At 46.6% G+C, this 21,758-nt stretch overlaps 1 protein-coding gene across 1 annotated transcript; it reads right to left on the reverse strand.

The window, feature by feature from the left end:
- Positions 1-15,092: 15,092 nt before the first annotated feature.
- FBXO2 (F-box protein 2) lies at positions 15,093-21,382 on the reverse strand. The gene is made up of 6 exons (XM_039355002.1): positions 21,230-21,382; positions 19,773-20,022; positions 19,396-19,522; positions 18,285-18,380; positions 18,066-18,201; positions 15,093-15,416 (listed from the first exon to the last, which is right to left on the reverse strand). Exons 1-6 carry the CDS (start codon positions 21,230-21,232, stop codon positions 15,282-15,284), a joined length of 747 nt encoding a protein of 248 aa, XP_039210936.1. The 5' UTR covers positions 21,233-21,382; the 3' UTR covers positions 15,093-15,281.
- Positions 21,383-21,758: the final 376 nt, after the last annotated feature.

Below are 21,758 nucleotides of genomic sequence, written 5' to 3' on the forward strand. Positions count from 1 at the left end.
AAAACCAGCCTGAAGATGACGAATGGGACTTCGTCGAAACGTCACCAAGACACTTCCAATTTTACGCGGGAGAAAACCTGAACAACCAAAGACCTACATACAAACACCCGTGAAAACCTCAGAAAACAAATATATATATATATATATATATATATATATATATATATATATATATATACACATTGCCCCCAACAATCTGGGTTGTTATGGTTATGGTGAAAAGCAGCTCTTGAGTTCCGTAGAGAAGATATGGTGGGACCTCTCTCTCATCTACCAATATCCCACTCAGTCTACCAAATAGAGAAACACACACATGAATCTGTGAGACTTGTAGGTGCCCACTAATGTTGACATCCTTATGGAGATGTCCATCAGCTGCATCAAGAAGAGCCGAAGGAAATTGTCCTTCCTTCCCCAGCCGTAATTGGGAATGTTGGCTTCTCCAGTAGGGAGCATGTCCAGCAAGGCTCCTGAAGCGCCAAGTGTGTTCTGATTGTTGTCATGGAGGCTGTAGCCAAGTGTGAGATTGTGCAGGAGCTGGGGACTCTTGTTGACCAGTTGAATGGCAAAAATACACCACAGCATATTAAAGTCACCAATGGAGAAGCTCCTTTGCAAAACACTGTTCATGTCATTATTGTCATCATGAATAGAAACAAGAAAATACTTTTTTGTTTTCAATTTAACCCTGAGGTGACTGAGTCTCAGGCCAATACCGGTCCAAATCCAGAGGCGAATGATAGTTACCCATCACCTTGAAATTTTAACGAGTGTTGAAAAGGTGGGATGGAGATCACCATTTATTTATTTATTTATGAGACTTATATACCGCTTTAAGTGCAAGCACTCTCTAAGCGGTGTACACCAGTAAGCAATGTATATATATATATATATATTTTACATTGCCCCCAACAATCTGGGTCCTCATTTTACCTACCCCGGAAGGATGGAAGGCTGAGTCAACCTTGAGTCGGTGAGATTTGAACCGCTGACCTGCTGAACACAGTCAGCTAAAGTGGCCTGCTGTCAGAATCCAATTATATTTCATCTTTAATTATCAAACATAGAAACTCCCAATTCTGCCTTCTCTGGATTCTGCCATAAGAGGGAGAAAAGGGGGAGAGCAAAGGGGCTTTATGGCCCTCACTTCCTTCAGCACACTTCAAAGGACTGAATGTATGTTTATTGTGGCCTCTAAGCGTTAACATATCAAAGAAGAGTAATTGCCTTTCATGTAGTTATCTGAAGTCTCCATCCAGACGGAAGAAGAAAGGGGATGGAATTGTGATACTTGAAACTATCACTGGAAGGGGGGTTGATTGGGTGGGACTACTGGGAAACCCCTTAAAACCTTGAATGGGAGAGCTTGGACCCCAAGTCCTGTCTAGCATGCCTGCAACCATTTTCTCTTAATAAAGGATTCCTGTTGGAAGAATTATTCCAAGAGTTCTGTCTTCTTAAGATGCAAAGTGTGGTGGGTCCTCACATTAGACAGGACTTGCAAAATTAATCCACCTGGAAGGAAGACCCTTGCCGGGGGATTTTGCAAAAATTTACCATGTCAGACAATGGAGCAAGAGAGGGGGAAAACTCCCTGGAAAGAGAGCCTCTGACCCAGTTGGAACCTTGCCAGATGTTGGGATCCGAGAGGCCAGATTCCTCAGGAGAAGAAGTGGTGGAGACACAGGACCACAAGCCTCGCTGGTCGATGGGCGTTGGAAAGAAAAGTGAGTGGGGAAAGGAATCAAGAAAGGTGACCCTGAGAAGGGGGACCAAGCAACCAGAATGGACGCAGGAGATGGAGAAATCCCTGCACGCAAGTGAAAAGGGAGGAAGCTGGGCACCGTACTCAGACTGGATCCTAGAGAAAGCTATTGACCTGATGAAGAGAACTCTCAGCTCCCTAGGAGAGGAGAATACTGAACCCTACGGCTGCCCCAGTTCCTGGAGCCGCAAAGGGAGAGACACCGAGGGGGACGTGGACCCTGCAACCCCAGGGACATCTACTGATCCAGGAGCTCCCACCCCCTACCTGACCACAGATGGCAATCTGGACGGAAGGCACTACCACCCACAACAGAGGCACCGATCCATTCCAAGACGTCCACCGTTGGAAGTGAAATTCAAAGGGGAGCCAACACGCTTGGGGTTTTTCCTAAACCAAGTACTCAGCTACATGGAGGAATATGGGCAGGATATTCCCAGCGACAAAGCCCGCATCCGGATCGTGCAATCTGCCCTGGATGGACCAGCTGCGGATTGGGTAGTGAACTTGCATTACTCCAATGCCCCAGAACTCAGTAACTTCAACCGTTTCATGTCCTCTTTGAGAAGACGATTTGAAGACCCCCTGGCTGATCGCAAAGCCCGTGAAAGAATAACAACGATGAGGCAGGGCAAACGCCCAGTGGCTGAGTATACACAAGAATTCCGGGCCATTGCCAGCAACCTGAATTGGCCAGAAGACATCCTCCTTGGCCGTTTCAAAGACGGACTAAACTATGATCTATATGATGCTTGCCTGCCCCGAGGGGACCCACATCGACTTGAGGAATGGTACGTCTTGGCAGAGGAAGCAGAGATCGACATATTGAAGAGGCACCGCCGAGGAAACCAATGGAGCCGCCCCCCGCCTGAGCTGACACACCAACCGGTGAAATCATCGGATACAGCCAAGAAGCAAATGAGATGTTTCAAGTGCGGAAGAGAAGGGCATCGAGCTGTAGAATGCCGCTCAAAGGCCCCCCAGCACAACCCAGACAGATCCCCAATCAACAAACCCGTAAAGTATTCAGCTAAGCCAAAAGAAACGGCCATGAGAATGATGGAAATTGCAGAAACCCCCACCTCTGCTCACCAAGGGGAAAGGACTCCAGCCTACACCACAGGCCCGGTGGATGCCTCAGATGACAGCTCGGAGGGCGAACCCCTGGTAAGTGGATGCATCACACCCATCTTCAAAACAGTGACTATATTAATCCCCCCCATGCCCGAAGCGGTGAAGGTGAAAGCCTTAATAGACTCTGGCTGTACCCGCTGCCTCATTAGCCCAACACTAGTGGAGAATCTGGGCATCCCATCCAGGAGACTGGAACAACCAATCTCATTTGGCCAGCTAGATGGATCCATAGCAGGGGGGGTGCCAGCTACCCTAGCCACTTTGCCAATACATCTCTCCCTGGGAAACCATGAAGAGGACTTAACATTTGTGGTGACCCCAGGTATGGAATGCCCAATGATTCTAAGGATGGAATGGTTGAAAAAATGGAACCCCTGGGTAAATTGGAGGACGACAGAAATCAAATTCCCGAAGGGGGACCCTATGGACTTAAAACCCCAAGGGAGGCTACCAGAATCAAGAATAGAAAAAGCATCCATAGGAGAGGAAAAAAGATTAACAGAAATACCAGAGGAATATAGGGACCTTGCTGAATTCTTCAGTGAGGAGAGGGCGAATGAGCTTCCCCCCCACCGACCCACAGACTGTACCATTGAATTCAAGCCTGGGGCAAAACTCCCGAAGCCCAGATTATACTCCATGAGTCCAAAGGAGAAGGAGGAAATGGAAAGATTCATTAAAAAAAACCTAGAGAGAGGTTTCATTGAGCCAGCCAAACCTAAAGTGGCTGCCCCGGTCATGTTTAGAGAGAAAAAGGATGGCTCTTTATATTTATGTGTGGATTATAGGGGCCTGAATACAATCAGTGAAAGCAACCTATACCCTCTGCCCCTCATGAAAGACATGCTGTCACACCTCTCGAAAGGGAAAATTTTTTCTAAACTAGACTTAAGGGAAGCTTACTATCGAGTGAGAATCAAGGAAGGGGACGAATGGAAGACTGCATTTAACTGCCCCATGGGGTGCTATCAATTCAAAGTCTTGCCATTTGGATTACAAGGGGGCCCTGCAGTCTTTATGCAATTAATCAATGACGTTCTAAGGGAGCACCTGTTTAAGGGGGTCCTTGTTTTCTTGGACGACATTCTTATCTTTACCGAAACAAAAGAAGAACACGTCAAACTTGTCAGAGCGGTTTTAAAGAAGCTGCGAGCCGCTCACCTATATGCCAAACTCTCAAAATGCGAATCCCACCAGGAAAGGATAGACTACCTAGGCTATCGCATATCCCCACAGGGCATTGAAATGGACCCAGAGAAGGTCAGAGCAGTATTAGAATGGGCACCACCCCGCACAAGAAAGCAACTACAAAGTTTCCTGGGCTTTGCAACTTTTTACCGCCAATTCATCCCCTCATTTGCACAGATAGCCTTGCCCCTCACTAACTTACTAAAAACGAAGGGAACATCCTCAGTAAAACCTAGCCAGCCACTAAAATGGACAATGGAGTGCCCAGCAGCGTTTGAGAGACTAAAGAGACTTTTTTCTGCCGAACCAGTACTAAGGCACCCAGACATGGACAAACCCTTCATAATACAGGCAGATGCAAGTGATGTGGCAGTGTGGGCTGTGCTATTACAAGAAAATGATGATGCAGTATTGCAACCCTGTGCATATACATCCAAGAAACTCACGGAAACAGAACAGCGCTGGCCCGTATGGGAGAATGAGGCTTATGGGATACGTTGGGCATTACTCACGTGGCGACAGTTCCTGGAAGGCAACAAAATCCCCTTCCAGGTGTGGACTGATCACAAAAATTTAGAAGCCCTGAAAACTTCCAGGAAACTCAATCCCAAACAAGCCCGCTGGTCCCAGCATTTTCACCAATTCCAATTTAAGCTCAAACATTTACCATGAAGAAAGAACTTCCTGGCAGATGCACTATCTCGCATGCCCCAATATAACAGCGCACGAACCACAGACTCTAGACCAATAATGGCAGAGTCACAACTGGCAGCGCCAGTAACCACAAGAACCCAAGCCCAAATAAAACCACAACTGGACAGCCAAACTGGGATTGAATTCAGAAAAAGTTTGGAAACAGATGATTGGTTCCAGAAAAACAAACATTTGTGCACAATGAGAGACGGATTGCCTTGGGTAGGGGAAAAGTTATATATACCAACAACTCAAAGACTAACTTTCATGCAACTTTGCCATGACACAAAATCAGCAGGGCATTTTGGATTTGTAAAAACTTTACACTTAATTAAACGGCAATTTTGGTGGCCATCAATAAAAGAGGACATAGAAAGTTATGTTGCCAGCTGCCCAACCTGTGCATCAGCAAAGAGGTTGCAAGGGAAATCGCCAGGGCTATTACAACCAGTGGCAAGTCCCTCAGCCCCCTGGAGGGAAATAGCCATGGATTTTATAGTGGAATTGCCAGAAAGCAATTGGAATACTGTTATCTGGACAGTCACGGACCTATTTTCCAAACAGGTGCACTTTATCCCTTGCCAAAAAATTCCCACTGCAAAGGCCTTAGCAAACTTTTCATCCAGCACATTTACAGATTGCACGGGGCACCCCAACGCATCATCTCTGATAGGGGAGTGCAATTTACGTCTGCATTTTGGAAGGAATTTTTATCCCTCTTAGGGACCACTCAGGGATTGACATCTAGCCACCACCCTCAAGGAGATGGACAAGCGGAACGCTGCCAGTCGGTACTTGAGCAATATTTGAGATGTTTTTTAAATTTCCAACAGAGTGATTGGACGGACTTACTTCCTTTTGCAGAAGTTGCCTACAATAATGCAGTCCACTCCAGCACAGGCTACACTCCTTTTCAAATAGCCAACGGCCAAAGTTTCAACCCTATGCCAGAGTTAACCCCAAAAGAACCAACGATCCCTTCACTGAAAGAATGGATGGAAAACCTACAAAACACCTGGCCAATAGTCAGAAAATCACTAGATGAAGCTAGGCGGGCATACAAAGCACAAGCCGATAAAAAAAGGGTTGAGCCTACACCATTCATTATAGGAGAAATGGTGTACTTATCTACAAAATACCTAAAGTCCCTACAGCCCTGTAAAAAACTTGGACCAAAATATATAGGACCTTTTCCAATTAAAAGGATCATAAATCCAGTAACAGTAGAATTAGAATTACCCAAAAACCTCAGGCAAATACACCCAATTTTTCATTGCAGCTTGCTGAAAAGAGAGCATCAGTCACCTCTACGGCCAAAAATCCCCCCCCCACCACCTCCAATCATGGTGGAGGGGGAACAACACTTCGAAATAAAAGAGATCCTTGACTCTAGGAGATATCGTGGAACAACTCAGTACCTAGTTGCCTGGAAACACCTCCCTGCCTCACAAAATGAGTGGGTCCATAAACGTCACGTCAGAGCCCCGAAGCTATTGAAGAAGTTTCACACAGAGTATCCTAACAAGCCTAACTAAATTTTTTACTTGTGTTTTCTTTCAGGTGGATCTCTCTTATTGTTAAGAGGGGCCGGATGTCAGAATCCAATTATATTTCATCTTTAATTATCAAACATAGAAACTCCCAATTCTGCCTTCTCTGGATTCTGCCATAAGAGGGAGAAAAGGGGGAGAGCAAAGGGGCTTTATGGCCCTCACTTCCTTCAGCACACTTCAAAGGACTGAATGTATGTTTATTGTGGCCTCTAAGCGTTAACATATCAAAGAAGAGTAATTGCCTTTCATGTAGTTATCTGAAGTCTCCATCCAGACGGAAGAAGAAAGGGGATGGAATTGTGATACTTGAAACTATCACTGGAAGGGGGGTTGATTGGGTGGGACTACTGGGGAACCCCTTAAAACCTTGAATTGGAGAGCTTGAACCCCAAGTCCTGTCTAGCATGCCTGCAACCATTTTCTCTTAATAAAGGATTCCTGTTGGAAGAATTATTCCAAGAGTTCTGTCTTCTTAAGATGCAAAGTGGGGTGGGTCCTTACACCTGCAGTACTGCACTCTAACTGCTGCGCCACCTCGGCTCATCATTTGTCGAAGTACTAATTTTTATCTGGCTATTAAAGGGGATTCAAAATAATTCAATCATTAAAATAGAACTATCATAAAAGGAAGAGGATTTTTAATGTGAGAAACAGTTACAAATTCTAAAAAAACCCATATTTGTTTCTATAAGGATCAGGAATTACGTATCAAGCAGCGGTTATAAAAATATGGAACTGGGCTGGGCTGGGGCCACCACAACCGTTTCAATCACTACTTTAAACAAAAGTTAGCATTCAAGTGACAAACTCAAGTTTGGGTGGAAGGAGGAAAATTATCTGGAGTTGTTACAGTTTTTATTCCGCCCCATCTTTGGATTTTAGCTACTTCCACAAAATAGGTTTGAAAGGGAGAAGCTTTGGAAATCCAGACGATTCAGGAAAGTAGACAGGTCCTATAATATAGGAGTCAGTGAAATAAAAAGAAAAATAGGAATGTATTAGGACTGCAAAGAGAGGAAATGTCAGGTCCCAAACGGTTCCCTATTTTACTTACCTTCCTTCTGTCCTTCCATCTTTGGGACCTGCCATTCTGTCGCCAGAGGGGAGAGCCCAGCGTTACTTGCGTGTTTGTATTTGCTCGCCAGTTCTGTTTCCTTTTCCTGATTGCCATGGGGAGGGATATGGTAGCTCTCCGAAGACGGGCGCGACGAGCCGGAGGTCAGCGAAGCCAGAAAGTCACGTGCCAAAAGCAACGGCTGATCGCCCCGAGACGTCAACTGATTGGATGCCATTCAAGTCCCCGTGTGGCTTTGGTGGGAGGGTTTTATGGCCTGAGTGACTAAATGGTATTAACGAACTTTTACCTCAGACCTCGCCTTGATTCCCCCACTGTTACTGATCCCCAGATAAAAGAATCCTGTTTGAAGCAGTGATTGCCTCAAGAGTTCGAATTCTTGGGAGAACAGCCGAAGTGGGTCGTTACAGGAAAGGAAACTCCAGCACAGGGAAAGACTTACGAAGGAAACTGACAAAAAGGAGCTTGGTCGAAAGTCATTGTTGTATGCCATATTTTTGTTAAACTGAGAATTGCACCAATGGGATGATCTCCTGGCCGGGAATAGCTCCCCTCCGGCCTTTCCCATCTCCGATGGCCCGGGCATATCGGAGGCCATTGCCTTGCAGGGGAGGAGATCTCCCTGGACCAGATTCCCTCCCTCCGACAGCCGATGCTCTTTTCCTTTGCGGCAGCAATCCCACCTCTGTGGCCAGTACATATATATATTTGAACCCCCAAAGATCAAATTGACCCAAATTGACTCCATACTCACAAAGCACTAGAAACTTGAAATTGCATCACAGTGATAGCCTGACATCTCATGGCCATTTTGAATATTGCAAGTGGAGGCCAGTGATAATAATAATAATAATAATAATAATAATAATAATAATAATAATAATAATAATAATAATAATAATAATAATAATAATAATAATAAAGTTGAAAGGGACCTTGGAGGTCATCTAGTCCAACCCTCTGCTCAGGCAGGAAACCTTATACCATTTCGGACAAATGGCTGTCCAGTCTCTTCTTAAAAAATTCCAGTGTTGGAGCATTCACTGCTTCTGGAGTGAATTCTGGAGGCAGGTTGTTCCACTGGTTAATTGTTCTGTTTCTCCTTAGTTCTAGGTTGCTTCTCTCCTGGATTAGTTTCCATCCATTGCTTCTTGTCCTGCCTTCAGGTGCTTTGGAGAATAGCTTGACTCCCTCTACTTTGTGGCAGCCCCTGAGATACTGGAAGACTGCTATCATGTCCCCCCTCGTCCTTCCCTTCATTAAACTAGACATACCCAATTCCAGCAGCCGTTCCTTATATGCTTTAGCCTCAAGTCCCCTAATCATCTTTGTTGCTCTTCTCTGCACTCTTTCTAGAGTCTCAACATCTTTTTTACATTGTGGTGACCAAAACTGGATGCAGTATTCCAAGTGTGGCCTTACCAAGGCCTTGTAAAGTGTTATTAATACTTCACGTCATCTTGATTCTATCCCTCTGTTAATGCAGTAGCACTGTGTTGGCCTTTTTGGCAGCTGCAGCACACGGCTGGCTCATATTTAGATGATTGTCCACTAGGACTCCGAGGTCCCTCTCACAGTTACTACTATTGAGCAAGGTATCTTCTATGCTATACCTGTACATTTGGTTTTTCTTGCCTAAATGTAGAACCTTGCTTTTTTCACCATTGAATTTCATTTTGTTAGATAGTGCCCAGTGTTCAAGTCTGTCCAGAACCTTTTGTATCTTAAGCCTATCTTCTGGAGTGTTGGCTATTCCTGCCAGCTTGGGGTCATCTGCAAATTTGATAAGTTCCCCATCTATCCCCTCGTCCAAATCGTTGATGAAGATGTTGAAGAGCACTGGGCCCAGAACAGAGCCCTGGGGCACCCCACTACACACTTCCCTCCATGTAAATGCGGTTCCATTGAGGACCACACGCTGAATATGCCGGTCAGCAAGCTACGGATCCATCTGGTGGTGATGCTGTCTACCCCACATTTTTCTATCTTGTCAAGTAGTAGGTTGTGATCTACTTTATCAAATGCCTTACTGAAGTCCAAGTAAATTATGTCCACAGCATTCCTCTGATCCACTAATTTTGTCACTTGGTCAAAGAATGCAATAAGATTTGTCTGGCATGATCTGTTTTTGACAAACCCATGTTGGCTTTTAGTAATAACTTTGTTTGGCTCTAGATGTTCGCTGATTCGTTGTTTGATTATCTTTTCCAGAATCTTCCCAGGTATCGAGGTCAGGCTGATAGATCTGTAATTTCCTGGGTCCCTTTTTTTTTCCTTTTTTGAAGATGGGAACTACATCAGCTCTTTTCCAGTCCTCTGGTAGTTCCCCAGTGCTCCAGGATCTTTGAAAAATATAGTTCAGTGGTTCTGAGATCACATCTGCCAGTTCTTTGAGAACCTTGGGGTGTAATCCATCTGGTCCTAGTGGTTTGAACTCGTCTAGGCTGGACAGGTGCTCACTTACCATTTTCTTGCCTATCTTAACTTGTTTTTCTATTCTGTTTTTATGGCACTATTTTTGATAGGTTGGTCTGTTTTTTCCCCTTGTGTAAAGACAGATGCAAAAAACAAGTTAAATAGTTCTGCTTTCTCCCTGTTGCTTGTCATCTTGTCACTTTCCCCCACTAATGGACCAATCATTTCCTTCACTTTTTTCTTGTTTTTTACATGTTGAAAGAAGCTTTTTTTTTGTTATTTTTTACTTTGGTCGCAAGCCTTAGTTCATTTTAAGCCTTAGCTTTTCTCACTTCATCTTTGCAGGCTCGGGCTATTTGCTGATATTCTGATTTAGTTATGTGCCCCTCTTTCCACTTTCTATACTTGTCCTTTTTATCTTTCAATTTGCCAGCCATGCTGGTTTCTTTTGAGAGTTGTTATTTTTCCTCTTTGTTGGTATTGTGCTAGACTGGGCTTTTATTATCTCACTTTTCAAAATTTCCCAAGCTTCTTGAGTAGTTTTCCCCTGGAGGATTCTCATCCATGGAATCCTTCCCAAGCCCTCTCTAAGTTTATTGAAATTAGCTCTCTTGAAGTCCAAGACTCTAGTTTGACTATGTTCTATTTCTTGTGCTTCCATAATGTTGAATTCCAATATTGCATGATCACTTCCCCCCAAGGTTCCTGTGGCTTCAACACCTTCTATCATTTCATCTCTGTTAGTGAGGATTAGATCCAATATGGCCAATCCCCTAGTTCCCTTCTCTACTTTTTGGGAGACAAAGTTGTCTGCTAGGTTTGTCAGGAATCTGTTTGGTCTTCCACTTGGTGCAGAGTTTGTCCCCCAGTTGATATCAGGGTAGTTAAATTCCCCCATTACTATTGTGATGTGCTTTCTACATACCTTAGTTAACTGACTAGCAAAAAGTTCATCTATTTCCTCTGTTTGGTTGGATGGCCTGTATATACACCTATGGCAATGTCATTTTCCCTCTTTTATATTGACCTATATAAATAAATATAAATATTGAGCCATATAAATAAAAGCAATCGGGGGACAGATCAGCGTAAATCCTGTCTGGGATTGGGCTTTGAACCCCTCGGATGGGACTAGAGGTGCAAAAGTCCTTCAAATTAAATGAAAATTGTTGCTTTAAAAGCCTATGGGAAATTGCATCGCAATTATAGCATGCCACCTCCTGGCCTTTTTGAATACGGCAGGTGGTGTAAAGAAATCTCCAGATATAATTTTTAAAATAACTCTACGTATAGTATGGCTATTTAGGAGAGATGCCGCATCATATTCTTTCCTGAGGATCTGTCAAGCCCTTGTGTATGTTTAGACCTTATAAACCTAAGAGATGTAGGTAGATATAAACCTAAGAGGTAATCAAGGAGAGAAGCAACCTGGAATTAAGAAGAAATTTCCTAACAGTAATAGTAATAGTAATAGTAGTAAAGTTGGAAGGGACCTTGGAGGTCATCTAGTCCAACTCCCTGCTCGGGCAGGAAACCCTACACCATTTCGGACAAATGGCTGTCCAGTCTCTTCTTAAAAACTTCCAGTGTTGGAGCATTTACTGCTTCTGGAGGCAAGCTGTTCCACTGATTAATTGTTCTCACTGTCAGGAAGTTTCTCCTTAGTTCTAGGTTGCTTCTCTCCTTGATTAGTTTCCACCCGTTGCTTCTTGTCCTGCCTTCAGGTGCTTTGGAAAATAGCTTAATTCCCTCTTCTTTATGGCAGCCCCTGAGATATTGGAATACTGCTATCATGTCCCCCCTTGTCCTTCTCTTCGTTAAACTAGACATACCCAATTCCAGCAACCGTTCCTTATATGTTTTAGCCTCCAGTCCCCTAATCATCTTTGTTGCTCTTCTCTGTACTCTTTCTAGAGTCTCAACATCTTTTTTACATCGTGGTGACCAAAACTGGATGCAGTATTCCAAGTGTGGCCTTACCAAGGCATTGAAGAGTGGTATTAATACTTCACGTGATCTTGATTCTATCCCTCTGTTAATGCAGCCTAGCACTGTGTTGGCCTTTTTGGCAGCTGCAGCACACTGCTGGCTCATATTTAGGTGATTGTCTACTAGGACTCCGAGGTCCCTCTCACAGTTACTACTATTGAGCATGGTGCCACCTATGCTGTACTTGTGCATTTGGTTTTTCTTGCCTAAATGTAGAACCTTGCTTTTTTCACCATTGAATTTCATTTTGTTAGTTAGTGCCCAGTGTTCAAGTCTGTCCAGATCCTTCTGTATCTGAAGCCTGTCTTCTGGAGTGTTGGCTATTCCTGCCAGCTTGGTGTCATCTGCAAATTTGATGAGTTCCCCATCTATCCCTTCATCCAAATCGTTGATGAAGATGTTGAAGAGTACTGGGCCCAGAACAGAGCCCTGGGGCACCCCACTACACACTTCCCTCCATATAGATGCAGTTCCATTGAGGACCACTCGCTGAGTACGGCCGGTCAGCCAGCTACGGATCCATCTGGTGGTGGTTCTGTCTACCCCACATTTTTCTATCTTGTCAAGTAGTAGGTTGTGATCTACTTTATCAAATGCCTTACTGAAGTCCAAGTAAATTATGTCCACAGCATTCCTCTGATCCACTAATTTTGTCACTTGGTCAAAGAATGCAATAAGATTTGTCTGGCATGATCTATTTTTGACAAACCCATGTTGGCTTTTAGTAATGACTTTGTTTGCCTCTAGGTGTTCGTTGATTCGTTGTTTGATTATCTTTTCCAGGATCTTCCCAGGTATTGAGGTCAGGCTGATAGGTCTGTAATTTCCTGGATCCATTTTTTTTTCCTTTTTTGAGGATGGGAACTACATCAGCTCTTTTCCAGTCCTCTGGTAGTTCCCCTGTGTTCCAGGATCTTTGAAAAATATAGTTCAGTGGCTCCGATATCACATCTGCCAGTTCCTTGAGAACTCTGGGGTGTAATCCGTCTGGTCCTGGCGATTTGAACTCATCTAGGCTGGACAGGTGCTCACTAACGATTTTCTTGCCTATCTTAACTTGTGTTTCTGTTTTGTTTTTTGTGGCACTATTTTTGATAGGTTGGTCTGTTTTTTCCCTTTGTGTAAAGACAGATGCAAAAAATGAGTTAAATAGTTCTGCTTTCTCCCTGTTGCTTGTCACCTTCTTGCCACTTCCACCCACTAATGGACCAATCATTTCCTTCACTTTTTTCTTGTTTTTTACATGTTGAAAGAAGCTTTTTTTGTTATTTTTGACTTTGGTCGCAAGCCTCAGTTCATTTTGAGCCTTGGCTTTCTTCACTTCATCTTTGCAGGCTCGGGCTATTTGCTGATATTCTGACTTAGTTATGTTCCCCTCTTTCCACTTTCTATACTTGTCCTTTTTATCTTTCAATTTGTCAGAGAGTTCTTTATGCAGCCATGCTGGTTTCTTTTGAGAGCTGTTATTTTTCCTCTTTGTTGGTATTGTGCTAGACTGTGCTTTTATTATCTCATTTTTCAAAATTTCCCAAGCTTCTTGAGTTGTTTTCCCCTTGAGGATTCTCATCCATGGAATCCTTCCCAAGCCCTCTCTAAGTTTATTGAAATTAGCTCTCTTGAAGTCCAAGACTCTAGTTTGACTGTGTTCTATTGGTTGTGCTTCTATAATGTTGAATTCTAATATTGCATGATCACTTCCTCCCAGGGTTCCTATGGCTCCAACACCGTCTATCATTTCATCTCTGTTAGTGAGAATTAGATCCAAAATGGCTAATCCCCTAGTTCCATTCTCTACTTTTTGGGAGACAAAGTTGTCTGCTAGGTTTGCCAGGAACCTGTTTGATCTTCCACTTGGTGCGGAGTTTGTCTCCCAGTTGATGTCAGGGTAGTTAAAGTTAATTGTGAGGACAATTAACCAGTGGAACAGCCTGCCACTAGAAGTGGAGGGTGCTTCATCACTGGAGGTTTCTAAAAGACTGGACAGTCTCTAGTCTGAAATAGTATAGGGCAGTGATGGCGAACCTTTTAGAGACTGAGTGCCCCAAAACTGCCCTGCCCCGCCACCCCCCGCCCACAGGGCCACTCACTACGCCATGGTGGCCACGCCCTCCACACGCCATGCATCATCTGTGTGTGACGGGGCATGAGGGCGGAGTCTTGTCCCCGCTGCCTGGCTGCCATGGGCTTGGCTGTGCCGCTCCATGTGGTCTGCGCCTGGGGGCGACTCTCCTCCAGGGGGGATGCTGGTGAGGAGGGGGAGGTGGGCTGGGGCGATGGCATGTGTGCCCACAAAGAGGGCTCTGAGTGCCACCTCTGGCATGTGTGCCATACGTTCGTCACCACTGGTATAGGGTCTTCTGCTCAAGCAGGGGGCTGGACTAGAAGACCTCCAAGGTCCCTTCCAGCTCTACTGATTGGTTGATTGGTTGATTGATTTTACGGCCGTGTTTACAGCCAGGGCGAATCAGTCCGGCCTTTGACACCATCAGGCGGGCTAAAGACGAGAGGCTGAGCGTTGATTTTTTCGCTCTCCGTCTTGCTTGTGTGGCCAGGTAGACGAAACGTCCTGCTCTTTCCTTGGAAAGAGAAAACCCCAGCCTCTGGAGGAGGCCCCCCAGGGTGCCTTGGCGTGGAGGAGGCGCTAAGCGGTGGGAAATGCAGCATGTCTGAATTTACAGGTAGTTCCTCGGCTTACCACCTCAGGGGAACCCAAAATTTCTGTTGCTTAAGCGAGACAGTTGATAAGCGAGTTTTGCCCCATTTTTAACAACCTTTCTTGACAGCGTTGTTAAGTGAATCACTGCTGTTGCTGACTTAGCAACGCGGTTGTTAAGTGAATCTGTCTTCCCCATTGACTTTGCTGGTCCGAAGGGCGCAAAATGGGATCACGTGACCCCGGGATGCTGCGACCATCATAAATAGGAACCAGCTGCCAAGCATCCGAATTTTGATCACGTGACCATTGGGGATACTGCAGTGTGGGAAATTGCAAAAATCAATGTTTCAGTGCCTTTGTGACTTTGAACGGTCATTAAATGTCGGTTGAGGACTATCTGTATTGTCTAGTTTAGCCGTTGGGGGCGTCTCTCTCTCTCTCTCTCTCTCTCTCTCTCTCCCTCCCTCTCCCACTCTTTCTGTCTCTCCCTCTCTCTCCCTCTCACCCTCTCCCTTTCTCTCTTTCTCTCCCCCTCTCTCCCCCCCCTCTCCCTCTCTTTCCCCTACAACATTTGACCTTTCTCTCAATCACAATCACAGCTGTGACTTTTTTTTTAAACTGAAACTGAATTTATTGATGCATTTGCCAAACGGAGAATGCAGGAACTTTATTCTTCCAACCACTGGAAAAAAAAAGGGGAAGAAGCGCCTCCATCTTGTTCTACTTTTATAAGGTAATCTTTGCCAATTCCAAGGCCTTGTTTTGCAGCCAGAGTTTCCAGGGGGGGCAGGCTGTTCCGTGGGCAAATGAGGGCTAAGGTTCCACCATCACCGTGCTGGATGTCACCCGGGCGCCGTACCAGCCCTTCCAAAACACCGTATCCTGACCGCCGTGTTCAAAATGGACGAATCGCACGCCGGGACCATACTCAGCGAAGGTGTGAGTGATCTTAAGTAAAGGAGAGAAAGATAAAATTCAGATGAAAGAGAATCAAATCAAATCTGTTTACTATTACACCACACTATAAAAAAGATGTTGAGACTCTGGAAAGAGTGCAGAGAAGAGCAGCCAAGATGATCAGGGGACTGGAGGCTAAAGCATACAAGGAACAGTTGCTGGAATTGGGTCTGTCTAGTTTAATGAAGAGAAGGACGGGGGGGGACAGGATAGCGGTCTTCCAATATTTGAGGGGGGTCTCACAGAGAGGAGGGGGTCATCCTATTTTCCACTCGAAGCACCTGAAGGCCAGACAAGGAACAATGGATGGAAACTAAACAAGGAGAGATTCAACCTGGAAATAAGAAGAATTTTTCTGACGGTGGGAACAATCCACTGATGGGACAGAAGTTGCCTTCAGAAGTTGTGGGAGCTTCATCATTGAAGGCTTTCAGGAAGAGACTGGACTGCCATCTCTCAGAAATGGGGTGGGGTCTCCTGCTTGGGTGGGGGGGTTGGACTAGATGACCTACAACAGCGGTTCTCCACCTGTGGGTCGCGATCCCATTTGGGGTCGAACGACCATTTCACGGGGGTCGCCAAACAACGCAGTCCGCCATTTTTTCCTCCTTTTCCTTAGCTGTGCTCCTCCCTTTTATTCTATTGGCTTTTGAAAGCCAATAGAATAGACTCTCTTGAATAGAGTCTAATTCTATTGGCTTTCCAAAGCCAATAGGAATTGTCCAGGCTGTCTCTGCCCTGCTGAGCCCGCCAAAAGTCCCATTCAGCAAATGGGGCTGCAAGTTGTCTGCAGTGAAGGCGAGCTTTCTGGATGTTTCCACCCCTCCCTGCTGAGCAACTACTAAAAATGTAAGTAAAAGAGGGCCAGGGGTGGGAGGTGGGAGGCCGGTGGGCGCAGGGAGGGTTGCTGGCATGCGTGGGGCCCAGCAGGTGTCTTACCTCCCTTGGGCTGGGCCAGCTGGTGGCCCAGCCAGTGGTCGGCCTGCGCCGTCACTGCCCCTTGCCAGCTATGCCTCAGCCGGCGCAGGGGCAGCACCACGCATCATGTGCGGCGCTCCCGGGCAGGAAAAGCCCCCGACTTATAACCGGTTGGGTAGTCCTCGAATTACGATCGGTTGGGTAGTCCTCGAATTACGACTGGTTGGGTAGTCCTCGAATTACGACCGGTTGGGGTCGCGGCATTAAAAAGGTTGAGAACTACTGACCTACAAGGTCCCTTCCAACTCTGTTATTCTGATGCCTATTACAGCCATATGGCCAGAAAATTATCCAGTTGTAGGCTACATATATACAGAGATATACAAAAATGCATGATATAATGATAAGAACACATATAGTAAAATTAATTTTAAAATTTAAAAAAGATGGATGTATCCAAAGAAAAAAGATGGTACAGCATCCTTAATTTATAGACATTTGTTTAGCAACCACTTCATCGATATTATAGTCAAAAGGCCGGCCCTATTAGCTGTTAACCAACAAAATAAAATGCCTCGTCACTAGTTAAGACAGTCCTATTAAAGTTAGGGTATATTCCACTGACATGTAATAATCAATGCCATCTGGAGTTTTTGGAATCTCCCATAAATTAGGCTATACGTTATTAAGCTATTAAACAGATTTTACTACACAGAGGGTACAGAAACCCATTCCTTCTTACTGACTGTGGGAAGTCAGCCACCCAGAGAAGGAAATATTAAAAGGGCAGGAAAATATATTTTCTCAAAGGATCTTGAAGAGGTAGGAAAGCATGTTTTCTTAATAGCCCCAAGTCTGCCTCCCCCAAGCAGAAGCCAGCTCTGTACAAATGCAGATGTAAACCATCAGGAAAGTTGGAGCTAGGAGATTAGGAAGACAAAGACTTAAAATCTGCATACCCCACCTGAGACAGGACATGGTAGGATTAACCCACAAAGGTCAAAGGCACAACCAAACTTGGGTCAGAATACATGACACAGGAAATAGCCTCAGAACAGGAACAGGAAATAACCCCAAACAAAAGGCTTCAGGGGCTATAAAAACCTATTTCCTACATGTGCTCAGCCCTTTTTTCTCTCCTCTTTGCTGCCAGAACCATCTTCCTGTCTGGCTCTCCTCTCCAATAAACTGCAACCTTTTTCCCAAAGCAGTTGCCATGTTTGTTCCCAGCTTGGATGAACCAGAATGAAGACTTTTCTTCCAACATGACAAAAGCAGAGAAGAATCAAATAGGTCCAAATGTAAATTTTGACAGAATTCGAAACAACGTCTTTAGACCCAGCTACCTCTATAAAATCACAATACGCAAAATCTAAAAATAACATTTTCAAATATATTTATCTGATTTATGTTTCCGAGGAATCCCCAGTGCCACTGCGCAGAATGTAGCCACCTGCGCTGTAAGAGCAGAGAATTCAAAAGGCCAGCCCTGTTTTATTTTAATTTTTTTGACCTTTTTTCCCCCTTTGCAAAATGGAGCCCCTTTTTCTCCGCCCAGGGAATGGGGGAGCGGCGTCCCACCCCCTAGTTTGGGAACAGGATGTCAACCTCCTGCTCAAGCATCCAAATAAAGTCTGGATAAATGAAAGAGCCAGAAAGCGAGGCCATTTCTCTCTCTTCCTCCTTCGCTTCTTGGGGGGGGGTCTCCTTCCTGAAACGAACCTCAGTCCACTCGCCCTCGTTGTCCTGGGGGACCGCAATGGTTTCGCTTTCGAATTCGGCCACCACATCTTCGCTCGCGGAGAGCAGCTTCACCTTCAAGTTGTAGAGGCAGCCGGCGTCACAGCGAGAGGCATACCTGGAGGAGGAAGTGGAGCGGAAAGCAAGTGGTGACCCAGGGCAGAACGGGTGGGCGACCCTCGGGGACCCCTGGCCACTCACCAGTCCTTCACTACAATTTTGGGCTGGGTGGTGTCCATCAGCTCCTCCCAGTAGCCTTCAGCTTGCAAGTCAATCACTTGGGATTTGCTGCACCAGCTGAGGAGCAAAAGAATAGATAAGCTTTATTGTCATTTTTTACTGTGGGCATCCTGGCACACGTTAAAAATGAAATTCTGTTGCCTGCTCTCAAAAGTGTACACATACATCACACACATGTAGGCATGCTATATACATACATATATATGTTTTCTGAGGTTTTCGCAGGTGTTTGTATGTAGGTCTTTGGTTATTCGGGTTTGCTTCTAGGAGCACGAAGCCAAAAACACCAGCCTGAAGATGACGACGAATGAGACTTCGTCGAAACGTCGCCAAGACACTTCCAATTTTACACGGGAGAAAACCCAAATAACCAAAGACCTACACACACACACACACACACACACACACACACACACATATGTATATGTATATGTATATATACACACACCTAGACCCTTACATATATAAATACATATAAATATAAATCACTGTCCATCTTGAATAAATAACAAAAAGAGGAAGTTGGAGAGTTCACAAGGTTGATCCTGTATGGAACAAAACTGTGATTGAATCTGGATGTTCTGCTTCAGATACCACAGAGTCCCCCCCCCCCCGAAGGTAACAAGGAAAACAGGTTGTGAAGAGGAGGTGTCATGTCCCAGACAATCTTACACACCCTGCTCAAGCAACACTTCTGTGCTACGTCCTGGATGGAAGGGAGAGAACTGCCAATGATCTTTTCTGCCGTCCTCACCACTCTCTGCACCGCCTTCCTGTCTGAAGCAGGGATGCTTCCAAACCAGACTGTGATGCAATATGACGGGCTGCTCTCGATCGTCCCTCTGTAGAAAGTGGTGAGGACAGGGGAAGGAAGATGTGCTTTCCTGCTGCTTCCAGGTCTGATGTTCTTCTTTTGACCAGAAGGACTAGATACTTGATTTTTTTTTTTTTTTACAAAAAAAATGAAAGCAGACTGCTTTGGCTCCCCTTGGGTCCCTGAGCTCTTGGGACATTGCAGCATGCACCCGCACCCGCCTCCAGAGCTGCCCAGCCGACTGTAAAATGGACTCACTCAAAAGAGGACACAAAATAGGTCTGGACTTCATCCCTGGGGAAATCCTTTCCGAAATCCCCCGGCAGCTCTTCCGTTTTCCAGCCGTCGCCACCATTTTGCACATCCTCCCAATGCTGGAGACCCTCTAGGACCGAGCAGAAAAGCCTCAAATGACACTCACTCTGCCCCAAATATCCCCCCCCAGCAGGGTAGGGGAATGAATTCTCCCGCTTGGAGGGAAAGGACCCTCCTGATGCCCTTTGAGGGCCTCCCCTCTGTAGCCCAGGGACCCCCGAGAGAGCCTGGCTCAGGAAAAGGGGCCAGGGGGGAGGGGGCTGCCCAGATCTGGGCCAGGGGCTGCCCCCTCCCCTCGCAAGGCTGGAGTATCCGTTTACCTTCGCCGTTTGGGTTCTTGATCAAATTCCGCTTCTTCTTATTGAGAAAGTAGACGGTTTGCCAGCTCTCTGTGCCTTCCACGTCGGCGTCGTTGCCCGCAAAGCCCTCCGCCTGGCATTTCAGCAGCCAGAGGGCCCCCCCGTCCACCAGCGCCTTCCACTGGGAGCAAACCAGGCGACACACCAGCACCAGGTCGAGGGCGGGCAGCCCGGCCAGGATCCGCACCAGGAGGGGCTCCGGAAGGGCCTCCTTGAGGGAGGGGCAAAGGGAGGGAGTTGGCCCACAGCTCAGACTGGCTCCTCAGTTTGGCTAAATGAAGGTTGGCCCCTGGCACCCATGCTACAGGCTCATTTCAGACTCTGCTGAGTTGGTTCCCCCCATTGCCACTCGGAAAGCAATAAAGGGAGAGCAGAATCTGCCTTCAGAGGCAACTTTCCGGCCGATCTAGTTGCTGACCAGGGATTTTGTTCGGAGATGGAGCCTAACAGGGCTGCCAAGGGGATGAGTCAGTCTTTCTTGCTGGATCCTCTGCAGCAGGGACTCCGTTGTCTTCCCCCTGGATCAGCCCTCGTCCTCCTTTACTCCTGAGCCTGAAATTTCCTTCCCAAATTCCCTCTTGCAGAGTTCCGGTCCTTGGAAGGGAGGGGGCTGTCCTCATCACGCCCACCACCCCCAGCAAGAAGGCGCAAGGACTTCTGTCCCTTTTTAGCTGCCTTTGGGGCGTCCCCTGCCAGCATTCACCCTTTCAGCACTGGAAGCTTTCAAGAAGGAACTGGACTGTCAGAAACAGCGTCGGGTCTCCTGCTTGGGCAGGGGGTTGGACTAGATGACCTCCAAGGTCCCTTCCAGCTCCATTCTATTCTACTGCAACCAGTTTTGGTCACCACATTATAAAAAAGATGTTGAGACTCTAGAAAAATGGAAAGAGGAGAGCAGCCAAGACGATCAGGGGACTGGAGGCTGAAACATAGGAAGGACCTGGGCATGGCTATAGTGAAGAGAAGGACCAGGGCAGACATGACAGCAGCCTTCCAATATTTGAGGGGGGTCTCACAGAGAGGAGGGGGTCAACCTACTTTCCAAAGCACCCAAAGGCCAGACAAGGAACAACGGATGGAAACGGATCAAGGAGAGGTTCAGCCTAGAAATACGGAGAAATTTCCTGACGGTGGGAACAATCAACCAATGGGACAGAAGTTCCTTCAGAAGTTGTGGGAGCTTCAGCACTGGAAGCTTGCAAGAAAGACTGGACTACCCTCTGTCAGAAATAGAGTAGGGTCTCCTGCTTCGGCAGGGGGTTGGACTAGATGACCTCCAAGGTCCCTTCCAACTCTCTAATTCTAATTCATTATTCTCTGACCCAATCCCTGCACCCCCGGGGGGGGAAGGAATTAAGGGCTTTTAGAGTTTGGGGGAGCTCAAAAAGAGGAGGGGGTAGGGGATCCCCAGCACTTACCATTGAGGGGGTGGCCCTGCGGGCGATGCCAGGCGGTGCAAACGGGCAGGCGGGCAAGGGTGGCGAGTGAGACAGCAGCCTGGCAGCATCTGGGGGAGCCGGCCGAGAGACTCCGCCTCCCTCCGGGGCTGGGCTGGGCCGGGCTGTTTGTCGCAGGCAAGTAACTCCAACGGGACGCCGGCCAGGAAGGGCTGGGAGGGGTCACTCCACCCCCACCCCCCCCAATCTATGCCAGTGCAACCCCCATGGCGGGAGGGGGGGCTAACTTGGCAAGGATTGAACAGGAGGGGGGAGAATACAGGGGGATTCCCTCTACTCTTCATTGGGGAGGGGGCTGAGGACGGCCCCATCACTTGGCAGGATGAACATCCCCGATCCGTCACAGTCCTGAGATTTCCTCGTGGTGTCCCATCCATGCCACGTAGCTTTCCAGATCATTCAGCGCGAGCAGGGGCTGATCAGGACGCGACGGGAGCCCCCCTCCCCAACCATTTGCGCTGTGGACGCCAAAGCAAAGGAAGGGGCGCTT

The sequence above is a fragment of the Crotalus tigris genome, unplaced genomic scaffold (assembly GCF_016545835.1).
Source record: "Crotalus tigris isolate CLP2741 ecotype Arizona unplaced genomic scaffold, ASM1654583v1 scf7180000018590.145928, whole genome shotgun sequence".
Taxonomy (NCBI): domain Eukaryota; kingdom Metazoa; phylum Chordata; class Lepidosauria; order Squamata; family Viperidae; genus Crotalus; species Crotalus tigris.